At 36.6% G+C, this 12600-nt stretch overlaps 1 protein-coding gene across 7 annotated transcripts in view; it reads left to right on the top strand.

Moving 5' to 3' along the window:
* Positions 1-12600, top strand: part of NRG3 (neuregulin 3) — a 998799-nt gene that overhangs the window by 875925 nt on the left and 110274 nt on the right. For 4 of the 7 annotated variants that reach the window (XM_078077497.1, XM_078077498.1, XM_078077501.1 and 1 more), the window contains exon 4: positions 6043-6069. In XM_078077497.1, coding sequence (XP_077933623.1) covers positions 6043-6069 — 27 coding nt within the window. The remainder of the gene's footprint in view (positions 1-6042; positions 6070-12600) is intronic. The other 3 variants (XM_078077499.1, XM_078077503.1, XM_078077502.1) reach the window with 1 other exon arrangement.

Genomic DNA, 12600 nt, shown 5'->3' with positions numbered 1-12600 from the left:
GGCTAATTTTTAAATTATATGAAATAATTTGTGTCGAAGTACCCATTGAGAAAATATGAGAAGCTGAGAAAGCCAGTAAAATACGAGAAGATGCTGGGGGAATTACTGCACTTAGTGCATTCAGCTGTACAAATTTACTATCGTTAATCATATAATAAAAAGCAGTATTTTTTTTTGAATGAAGAATTCTATGCAATGCTGATTCTCATTCAATTCTTCAATCAGTAATTGTGAACATGGAATCAGATTTAAGTCTCAAGCTCCAAGATGTTTTCACTGGAAAATTCCACAAGCTACTTAGGCAAGATTCATCTTTGAGGAGCCGGCTGGGCAGATAGATGGTCACTCGTAAACCCCCTGTTGTAACCCTGTTTCGATATTTCACTGTATGGAGCAGGATGCTCATCTTGAGTTCTCACGGCATCAACATGTGTCATGGTCTCCACGGCTGCCTTTGCTATAAATGGACATTCTTATTTAGAGGATGAGAAGAGCATGTGAAATAAAGGTGTTTCTGTTTAACAGGAATCAGCAATAGAGCTTTCGAGAAGAAAAATAAAGAGGCCATGTTTTATAACAGGCCCGTGGAAAGGAGAACGGGGCTGTGTACTTTTCTGGAAAAGTGATTTTGCTTCTCCATGATTGATAACCTGTCTGGTGTGAGACAGGCCACAATAATAATGTCAAGGCTTACTCTCAACAGTAGAAAAAGCTGTCAATTCTGCTATGATGAAAGGGAGAGGGGCATTGGGATGATGGAGCTAAAATGGCCACAGGATGTCCTCTGACTCAGGCACATAATGCATGGTGATTTTGTGTAAAATTGGCCTTAACTTTTTAGATGCACAGAGGAAAGACTAGAAAAAGCTAGAACAAAAAATGAACAGGAATTACTTTTAGGAGGTAGGAAGAGAGATGTCAATTTCTTATTAATATCATGTTTTACTTTCTAAACTTTATTTATGAATATGTGTAAATTTTAAAATCGAATATAGAGTGCTGATAAAAATATATATTTAACAAGGTAGCATAATTTAGTGAAGGGAGCACAGAGTTTGGAATCTGACCTGCAATTCATCTCCTAAGTCGCATTAAATAGCTGGAAAAAGGATAATATAATAATAGCCCTGTCCCTTTAGGATTCCAGTACCTAGAGAGGGACTGTCCTGCCTCACCCTCCAGCCTTGTGCTGGTCACCTGCCTCACCCTCAAATCTCAGTATTTCAGGTCTAGGAGCGCCTGGGTGGCTCAGTCAGTTGAGCGTCCGACTCTTGATTTTGGCTCAGGTCATGATCTCAGGGTCATGAGATTGAGCCCTGCATTGGGCTCTGTGCTCAGCAAGGGGACCGCTTGGGATTCTCTCTCCCTCTCCTTCTGCCCTTCCCCTCTTCCCCTGCACGTCCTCTCTCCCTCTCTCTCTCTCAAATAAATAAATCTTAAAAAAAAAAAAAAAAAGGATCTATCAGGTCTGCAGCGGGGCTGCAGTCATTTGTTAAGTATATTGCCAATTATGAGATTATTTGGTTCAATGTTTGGCACATATTCAGACACAACTCTTTATATACCCCTTGCTGTATGTTCAAACACATCACTTCAATTAGACCAGCCTCATCAGAAGAGAACTCACTAGTAACCAATGAAGAAATATTAATGATTTGCCAGTTTGGTTCCTTGGAGAGAGGGAACCTGCCTCCACCTAGCTTATATTTGGCACTTTATCAAGCAACTACGGGTGAACAAGTAAATAAGCCCTGTTTCTACAGTGCCTGAGGATACGTGAAAATAATTTGTTCTCTTAAGTGGATTCAATAATTCCTCCCTGAACATTTCATTACCTGATAGTTTTGTAAAAATTTGCTTTTCCTTCACAGGGAGGGCAAGTGTAAACCCTGAGTATATGTAACTGGTGGCTAGGAGTCCAGCTGCCTAGTTTGAATTCCATTTCCACCATTTACAACAATGCAGTGGAAGGGAGGTTTGGGCCCGTCTCCAGGCCTCTGTTCCTCATCTGCAGAATGAGGATTCTGACAATCCTCTAAGTGTCTGCAAAATAATATTTTAAGCAGTTCCTGGCAATAGTAAATGCTCAGTAAATATTAGTCACTATTATATAATCAAAAGGGGTGATTATTCCAGAAGAACTGCAATTTTTACATATAAAAGTTAATCAAACTCAGCCATAAAAAGTTAATATTACTCAGCCATAAAAAAAAGAATGAGGTGTTGTCATTTGCAACAACATGGATGGACCTAGAGGGTATTATGCTATGTGAAATAAGTCAGACAGAGAAAGACAAATACCATATGATCTCACTGATATGTGGAATTTAAACAAAACAAAACAAATGAACAAACAAACAGAAACAGACTCATAAATACAGAGAACAAACTGGTGGTTGCCAGAGGGGAGGGAGGTGGAGGGATGGATGACACAAGTGAAGGGAATTAAGAACAGAAAAAAGTTAATCAAACAGTTAAAAAGATAGAAATTGCACATTCTAATACTTGCCATGAAAGGGGAAATCAAACTGTTTTTGCTTAAGGTATATGCCTCCTCTCCTACCCCAATACCTGTGTAATTCTTGGCATGTACTTTGTTGACTGAATGAATAAATGAAAAATTAATTGATTAATTCTCATCATATCCCTCTTGTTGTTTTCACGCAGGCCTGAATATCCCCAGGAAGGCTGTTTGCTTTAAGAAATAGCCAGTGAGGGGGGCGCCTGGGTGGCTCAGTCTGTTAAGTGTCTGACTCTTGACTGGGGCTCAGGTCATGATATCAGGGTCCTGAGATCGAACCCTATGTCAGGTTCCATGCCCAGGCTCTCTCCCTCTCCCTCCGCCCTCCCACCCTCCTTTCTAAAAAAAAAAGAGAAAGGACAAACCAGTGAAGGGTTATGAAAAATATTATGGTTTATGTTCTGTATATGACTCATGTTCTTCATAGATTTTCATTGATCCTTTTGCGTGAAACAAAGCCTGTTGGTTGCTTTAGACCTGTAATAATGAGCACGGTTTTTAGCACTTTAATAAAATGATAGAAGTGTGTGTGTGTGTGTGTGTGTGTGTGTGTGTGTGTGTGTCTGTTGTGTGTGTGTATGCACACACGAGAGGGAGAGATTTTAAACAATCTTTTTATTTGTATGTTTCAGTGGTATCAGTTTTCATGAACTTCATTATAAAAATTAAAAAATAATTTCTCTATAAAATTCAAGAATATAAATGCCACCTTGCTTGGTAGTATTTCTGAGAATTGCAACTGTAATAATTAGATGTAACTTTTCTGCTATGTTAAGAGAAGACAGATGTCCTTTCCTTAAGAATTCTACTTAACTTTCTGTCGGCTGGGTGGCTCAGTCGGTTAAGCGTCTGCCTTCGGCTCAGGTCATGATCTCAGGGTCCTGGGACTGAGCCCCATATTGGGCTCCTGCTCATTGGGGTGTCTGCTTCTCCCTCTCCCTCTGCCTGCCACTCCTCATGCTTGTGCTCGCTCTCTCTTTCTGTCAAATAAATAAATAAAATCTTAAAAAAAAAAAAAAAGAATTCTCCTTACCTCTCAGTGTTTAGATAAATATCAAATTCTGGTTTGCCTCTTCTACTGGTCCTGAATTTATTGTGGCTTAAAAACTTCAGATTGCCCTCACATTTACCAAGCATGCCACTCACTTCTTGGTGCAATCTCCAGACTCACAAAGCCTGATTCTCCATATCCCCCATCACATATAGAAGTGGAGCTGCCGAGGCTGTGGGAAAGAATGAAGAATGACCATTGGTTCTATTTTCTGGCAAAACAAACAGTGGACAAACAGCCATTTCTGAGCCACCTCAGCTCCCCTAGAGAGTTCTTGTTCAACCAGGCTGAGGGCCTAATGGCTTTCTAACTGCCTAGTCATATCATGGACATCTTGGTCTGTTCCCATATTTCAGTATACTTTCTTCTTCTGACTTCTTTCCTGCACATCTGTTCCGATTGTTTGCAAAAGTTTTTTATTCCTAATCTTTTTTTTCTTCCTTTTAGGTTCATGAGGGGTAATCTCACTAAAATCCCTGTTTTTAAATACCACAGCTGTCTCTCGAGGGCCCTAAGTGCAAGCTTCATCAGGAAGCTTCTTATTCGCACAAGAACCCAAACATAGTCTTGCAACTTTTCTACAATCCTATTCTTTCACAGGGCATATTGTTTCTCCCAGGAGCAAGCTTATGCATCGTTGGCCTCTCCTTCCAATGCACACGTTCTGGTTTTCCCTTATAGCACTAGTACAAAATATTAACAGCACTTTTTCTCTGTGGGCTCCCTCTGATTTCTGAATCACTTGAGAACAAAAATCCTGTCTTTTCATGAAAGTGTGTTAGGTATCTATCATGGTATATAGTAAGCAGTCAAAAAAAAAAAATGCCATGTAAAGAAAATAATGCATCTACTTTCAAAAAAAGCATTGTTACCATCTTTTTTTCTATAAAAGACATGTTTCAATTAATTACTTTATAAATGAACTACTTATGGGCAAATTCATAAAGACAAAATAGATTAGAGGTTACCAGGGGCTGGGGGGAGAAGGAAATGAGAAATTATTGCTTTGTGGGTATAGTTTCTCTTTGGGGTGATGGAAAAGTTTTGGAATTACTGTGGTGATGGTTGCACAGCATTGTGAATGTAATTAATGCCACTAAATTGTATATTCAAAATGGTTAAAATGACAGGTTTTATGTTACATATATTTTACCACGGTAAAATTAAAACATGAATTATTCACAAAAAAGAAAGGCACTAAAATAGTCAAGATAACTAAATGTGTATTTTCTAAAAAGAAAAGCTTCTTTTCTAAATAGAAAATTCAGAAAAGGAAGCCCAGTAATTAGTCTTAGAAACAAATACAATTGTAGCAATACTTTTTTTTCATGTATTCTCATTTAAGAAATATATTACTACAACAAAAACCATCATTAAATAACACAATGAATTTTAAAAGTGAATGAGTGAATAACTGAATGATCAAAAGAAAGCACCATTTTTTAAAAATATTTTATTTATTTACTTGAGAGAGAGCAAGAGTGAGAACTAGAGAGAGAGAGAGAGAGAGAGAAAGCAGGAGACAGAGAGAAAGAGGGAGAGGGAGAAGCAGACTCCCTGCTGAGCAAGGAGCCCAACGCAGGGCTCAATCCCAGGACCCTGGGATCAAGACCTGAGCTGAAGGAGATAGATCAAGACCTATCAGCTGCTTAACCGACTGAGCCCCCCAGGCGCCCCAAGAAATCACCATTTAAATAAACAAACCTCTATGGTTGAATGCCTGGGTATAGCCAGGCTGGGTTTATCACTGTGACCACAGACAGACATTATTAGTGGGTCAAAATGGTCAGCTGTCCACATGCATGGGAAACAGACAGACACATCTGTCATGCATTTTTGATAGGAAGCACTGCCAAGTTTAATAGTCCTAAGACTGATGGGACGGACAGACTGGATTTGTGCCCTGGATCTGCTTCATATGGGACAGTGTAAGACTTTAGTCTCACTGAAACACAGGTTTCTCATCTAACAAATAAAGGGGAAAAAAATCCAGTATCATGTCATTTTTGTGAAGGTGAAGAGGGCCTGGTTAAGGTCATGCAGTTCTTTACGGCATATTATTAACATAGAGGTCCAGATAAATTTATATTGAACAAGTAGTTATTCTACATAAAATATCATGAGTTCTGAAAATACATTCTTTGTGTGAACTCTTTTTGTTTCTTTTACTTTCCTTTTCCCGTTTCTTTTTCTTTTCCATTTTGCCAAATTTATACTTAGCATACTCGGTAATTGATGCAATATTATTTCATTTAAAGCTCCAGGCCGTTGGAAAATACGAGTCAGTGTTCAGAGCAACCCTAACTGTGGGCAATCTATAAATTATCTGTCTCAAAAAATGGTTGTTAAAATAAAGACATATTCTTTGCCTTGAAATGTCAGTCTTAGAAGCATTGAATTCTGTGTGGGATTTTTTTCTAATCTTTTCTCTTTTTCTGTTTCTCTTCCTCACATGCTGACTTCGGTGTAGCAGACCACTTGGGGATTGAATTCATGGGTAAGACTAAACAATTTGCTCCTTAAATATCCAGAAAAACCTAAGTTTCATAATGTATATAGTATTCTCCTTCCCCATCTGATTATAATTGAAATGTCTCATTATCAGATGCTGTTAGTAGTAAAAAGTGTTTTTGTTGATTTTTCACTAAGTAATGGCTCAAAATGAAAGACTTAACTACTTACCGGGAAGGCAATTGAATGTTAAGTGCAGTTCTGGAATCATAGAGGTTGGATTTGGCTCCTGGCTTTGTTTGCTCTATTTCTCAATTTTCTTATCTGTAAAATAGGGATGATAATAGTTCCTATTTTACTGCACATGTAAATTGCTTAGCCCAATGTCTACAAGATGGCAAACACTCAATAAATGATTGAAAATAATAGTGATGGCTTAAAAATGTTAGTTTTGTTATTTTCCGCTCTAATTCATTTTCCTTTTGCATGATGATTATTTTGTATACATTTTAGTATCAATCAATTTGGAGTATGGGCTATATAAACATTTCCATTTACAAAATTAAAATATTTCTTGTGAAAGTAGTTGCAGTGAATGGTATATTTTTAAAAGCATTAGGATGTCTTCCACAGGATTATTATTATGTTCAGGAACTATTATTATTATTATTGTTGTTATGTTCATAGATAATTACATTAAGAATTGAACATACTTTTCTGAGTCTATTTCATAAGTAAAATAAAAAATAAAAAAATAAAAACATTCTATGGGTTTGATATACATCATGGTGCTAAAACGGAGCGATACTCAGGAGTTAAAGTTAGTGAAATTGAGAAGACCTAAACTTGAAATCCAAATTAATAATTCTTTGCTTCTTTGGCTTTTGTTGAAATTCAAATTTTTCTCTTATATAATATAGATATTGATACTTCATATGTGAATATGGTTATTGTGATAATATTTATAAGTTTAATTGTATTCCTTTATCTATTCACCCATTCATTCAGCAAATAATTATCAAGTGCTCACTATAAGCAAAGAAAAAATGCAAATATTAGAGATAAAAAAATTGTAAAAATGGACAAAAAAACCGGTCCAATGACACAGTCTAGTAAGCTTACAGATAATAGGTAATAAACCATAGATATACAGTTGAGATTTTCCTAAGACCTATTTCAGGCAAGATGATATTACCTTCTACTAGTGTGATTGTGGAGGATATGGAGAAAATGATCGATATTTAGGACATGGTATCAACAAGTATTTGAGAAGAATTAATGTTGAAGGTTAGAAAAGGGAGATTATCAAAGATGATACAGGGTTTATAGTTTGCCTATTTAGATAAAAGGTGGGCCCATTTACTGAAAAAGAACACTGGAAGAAGAACAGATTTATGGGAAATGTTTTACTAGATTAGGTTTGGAAATGTTGAGTTCCGGGTACCTCTGATATATTGAGAGAAGATGTCAAGTTTGTAGTGTACTGCTGGAAGTTTTTAGGGTTGATTAGAGCTTAGTGATTTAATATTTATACTGGAATTGATCTTCCCTGTTATGTGGTATTTTTCATTAGTGTTCTATTATCTGGGTATTATATCATAGAAAAAGCAGACAGCTCAATTCCTGCAGGCTTGGGGTTTTGCTAGAATAGATGAGATGAAAAATCATAAGGGCAATGAAATTCAGGATAATATTCAAATGAAGCATCATGGAATGTAAGGTAGATGTGGAAGGAAGTGACAAAAGGCTAGCTACCTGAATGTAATCAATGAATAGTTAATCGTGGGAGTACTCAAGCATGTTGTTGGCATGGGGAGGAGATTATAGTCATATGAGTCAGAAATTACAGAACATTATGGGCAGGGTCATGTAGAAGAGTATAAATTGTGAGAAGGATACGTGGCTTGTACTTTCCTCATTTACCAGTGATGGTGGGGATTAACAACATGGAAGTCTGAACATCAACAGTCACTTTGTGGATAGTGGGTACTGGATCTAGTGGATACAGAAATTTGCCCCCACTGGATTGTGGTGATTGCAGGCTTTGAGAATAGAGGTTCCAGAAGTTATGTAACAGAATGACTGCATATATAGGAAACACCATATAGCTGGTAGGTGGGGCTGGGCTAGCTTCAGACTCCACAAGTGGTATGGCTATGGTTAGGTAAACATAAATTGCTGCACTGATGTTAATTATAACTGTTTAAAAAAAAATGGACCCATCACCATCTTATTGGGCTTTTCCTGAGGACCTCCAGTGACATAGATAAGTTATGGTAACAGTTTGCTAGGGTACCAACATATGTATTAAAAAGTCTCTGTTAAAACATTTACAAGACTTCAGTTACTGGTAGGTGAAAAATAATAGGTAATTGTGTAGTTCATCTATAAGAATCTCAAGACTAAGGTTATAGTGAGTCTTGCAAAACTTGGTGTCAAATCGTAGCTATAAAGCCTTATAGGAAATGAGTTCTCAATGTGTGAATATTTGACTCCAGCAGTAGAGATTGCCTTGTACAGAAGGGGTTGAGCAAGAAGTCGGAAGGGAATATGTAACATGTATACAGATAATGACAACTAATGAAGGCTTGTTTGAAATGGTGAATAGGTTAGTGAATGAACTCTTTCCACTGAGCTTACTAGTTCCAGAGAGTGTTCACCCCCACCCATATTCTAACTGAATATATAAAATTCTTTTTGTTGCTTTGGGAACATATATTTTCAGATTTAACTTGTGATTTTAGAGTCCATATGGGTAAAATTCCTTCCACTGAAGGTTACTACCTTACATGCCAGTAATATGACTTCTCTAGCATAAATACAGCTGGGAAGCAGAAATGTGGGCATAGTCTCTATAAACTAACCATGTCAGTATATTGGAGTATCTAAAATGATCAGCGTCAGTTCTGTTTTAATGAGTTCTAGAATAGCTTTCTTCTCAACTTTCATCATTCTTACTTTGGGCAATGTTACTTTCATCTTTCCTTGAGTTGGGACTCAGATCACAAAATGATGATATGAAGCACACAGCTCTTTTCCCCAAGTCTTTGTATTCCCAGTGGCCAAGTCTATGTTATTGATCAGACTCAAAAGCTGAATACTTTGTGCAGTTTAATAAATTCCTATTTAAAGCAGGAACTCCAAATCATATGACTCAACAAGAATCCTATTATTATTTAATCAACATACACTTCTCACACTTACTGTATGCCAGATGGATAAGATACTGAAGATGCAGATATATAAGCCACATCCTTTAATGCCCAAAAGACTGAAAAGAAAGAAAGCTACACATAATTGAGGTAATATTAACAGGTGCTATCAAAATGACATAGGCAAGGTACAATGAAGGAAAAAGTGAATTTTAAAAAAGCATCTAAAGGTGTTTGGGAAATTCAGAGACAGCTTCCTGGGGGAGGAGACATGTAAGCTGAGTACTAGCCAAAGTGGATAAACTGTATTGAGTGATACCATAGTCCAAATCTGTCCCAGCTCTGTATTTCTTCCACATTAGGGTGAGCCTTGCTATTTCAGTCTCTCTATCTGGGTCCATAAGCTATCTAGAGTCACTGCTTTAGGACCAATGAAAGCATATCAACTTCAGTAAAAACACTTAACCAAAAAGCTTTTCTGAGTCGATTTATTAATTTCAAGGAATAATTATCTTATCATATAAGCCATGCTAAACCTAATGACCATAAAACTGTCAACATTCAAAAGGATTTGTCCTTAATTATATTCATGAATTTTTCTTAATGATGCTTCTGGGACCAGTACAATGGACATATCAACAACAAATACTGTCCTGGAATATGGTATCAGTTTAAAAAAATAAAGTTAACTGATTTAAATAGGGCAGGAATTTGAAGGTACATGGAAACACAAAATTGTGTTTGTGAAAAAAATGTAAAATCAGAGTTTATATTAAGTCAGTAATCAAAAATATTTCTTGAATTAGTGACAACCTACTCAGTATGCATTCATGAGGGAAAATTGAGATTTTTAAGGTCAGATGTTCCAGTTTTCCACACAGGGTGAAAAGATCAGGAGGTGGAGTAGACACACTTCACCCTAAGCACAAACACTCATTGAGAAATCCACCCAAATGTCCAGAGGAGACAGATGGCCAAAGGGCATGTCAGACTGGCCAAAATTTGGAAGGCACATTTATCATGAAGAGGGATTTCTCATCTGAGAAATATCTCGCTGTAGTGTCAGGTGCTCAATCATGGAGCATATCTCATTATATCCATTTGAGCTCTTTGTTATGCAGCTATTTCTTTGACAATACCCTGATGCATTGGATGCTGTAGGCATCAAAGATGTTTGTATAAAAGCAGGTGCAACGCCATTTGCAAACATATTAGCAAACCACAGGGAGAGCTGAAGATTGTGTGGGAGATCTTTCATGCAAATTTCATTTTCATATGGAAAAATAAAAGGAACTCTGTCAGTTAAATGTCTTGTTTGTGATTTGACATTGTTTTAAAGATAACATAATATATTTATGCAGATTTTGATTGAGTAAACCCTAGTATAATTTTTTAAATCAAAAGGTTTATAGAACTTGGGAAAAGGAGATTTTTAACTAAAATCTGAAAAAGCCATTCTAGAATAATCTCTGTATTTTGAAGTTAAAAAAGCAAAAAGAATGAAATTCTGGGTTTGCTATAAGGAGAGGCTTAGAAATGTGTTATATTCAAACTCTGTGGTCTAAAATATGTGTATAGTTTTAGAATTGATAAGGTCATTATTTCAAACTTCACCATATATTGAGCATCTCCTCATTCTGTCATATAAAATAGTTGTTTTAGTATATTTTAGTAAAAACTGAAGATAATCTCCTGAGAAGTGTCTAGTTTCTAATTCTGTCTGGATGATATAAAGTGGGGATCTTTTCCCTAAAGCTATAATGCTTATTATGAGTGATTTGGCGTGTGTTCCTTTAAATCTAACAGGCTGGTGTGTCAGTCAAATGAGTGCATGTATATGCCCCAAATTTGTGAATTGGCATTAGAGATACAGAAGTGACAATTCTTTTTCTCTGTGCTGAAATTTCTGACTTACGTAGAACAAAACTGTTTTCATTCATTGAATATATCATGTTTTCTTATCAAGCAAAATGGTAACTTATGGATTAATGTGTCTGTATATGTGTTTGCAGAGGGGATGCAATCAAGAATATTTGTTTACTTTTTTATATGCCCTTTGCCATATTAAATTACATGAGAAATTAGATGTGGCAGAGTAATAAGTTAACATTATTTAATATTTGACCGTGCCTCAAAATTTAGATCATCTCACTGAACTTTAAAAAGTAAAAACAATGAATGAGATAGGAAGTCTGTATATCCTTATCTTGTAAATGACAAAACTGAGGTCTGTTTAGCTGAAATATCTCTCTAAAGAGCAAGGAGATGGCGAATACAGAATTTGAACCTAAGTCTACCTTCCTTCAGAGCTCTGGAATTCTGCCGGGGCCTAACTGCTGGGCATGTCCCACAGTGAGGGCTTTGTGATCACTCTGGACATGCTTCGAGTGGCAATGAAGTTAATCCTAAGGGTTAAAGATAATGTTTCCCAAGTTCCATGAGGCTATAAGAATTTAGGTGATAACCCACTTTATCCAAGCTATGAGAAAATGAAAACTGAACCAAATGCCAGTCTTTAGCTTTACATTCAGAATTATAACTGACAGGTGCACAAAAAGGCTCACATTGGCTGGTCGTCATAGTCTCTTGTAGGATGAGCTACAGAAATGTGTTGTATTTGAAGTTTCTTGGTAATTACAGACTGTGTTGAGTGACATTAGTCAGGTGGTCTTAACTGTTGAATGCCACTGGAGTATAAAGACATTACACATCCATCTCCTCTGATAGGAGACATTTCCCAAATGGAATAGTGAGTAGAACCATCTCCCCAATGACTTCCCAAGCTTCTGCTAAGAAACATTTACACAATCTTATTTTTTTAAAGATTTTATTTATTTACTTGACACAGAGAGAGAGCATAAGCAGGGGGAGCGGCAGGCAGAGGGAGAGGGAGAAGCAGGCTGAGCAGGGAGCCCGATGCAGGACTCGATCCCAGGACCCTGGGATCATGACCTGAGCCGAAGGCAGTCGCTTACCCAACTAAACCACGCAGGCGCCCTACACAATCTTATTTTTTAAGTTATTTTTCTCTTTAGTAATATGGCCACTTCCTCTCTTTACATGATGATTTTTTTTTTAACATAGGTCCCAGTACAAGTGCTAAAATTCAGCTCCTGATCACAAACCCCTCCAAGTATTTTTCTTTTTCTCTTTTTTCTCTTTTTCTTCTCTTTTTTTTTTTTTTTTTTTGAATGAAGAGATATCTTGATTTGGTTTGATTGTTCTGAAGTTAGCCTCGCCACACATTAGGATAATATTTTGGTATTACAACATTTTGATAATATAATATATATATATGATTAATCTGATACTAGTCATTAGCACGTATTTGTACCTCCAGTGGTTAGAAGTAAAAGTCTCTAAACAGTCACAACCATAAGTGAAATAAATTAAAATCTGACAGAATTTTCAGGTGAAAATAAAAA

Source organism: Halichoerus grypus, chromosome 7, assembly GCF_964656455.1.
Source record: "Halichoerus grypus chromosome 7, mHalGry1.hap1.1, whole genome shotgun sequence".
In the NCBI taxonomy this organism is placed as follows: Eukaryota; Metazoa; Chordata; class Mammalia; order Carnivora; family Phocidae; genus Halichoerus; species Halichoerus grypus.
The sequence above is the reverse complement of the archived record's forward strand: the minus strand, read 5'-3'. Positions and strand labels throughout refer to the sequence as shown.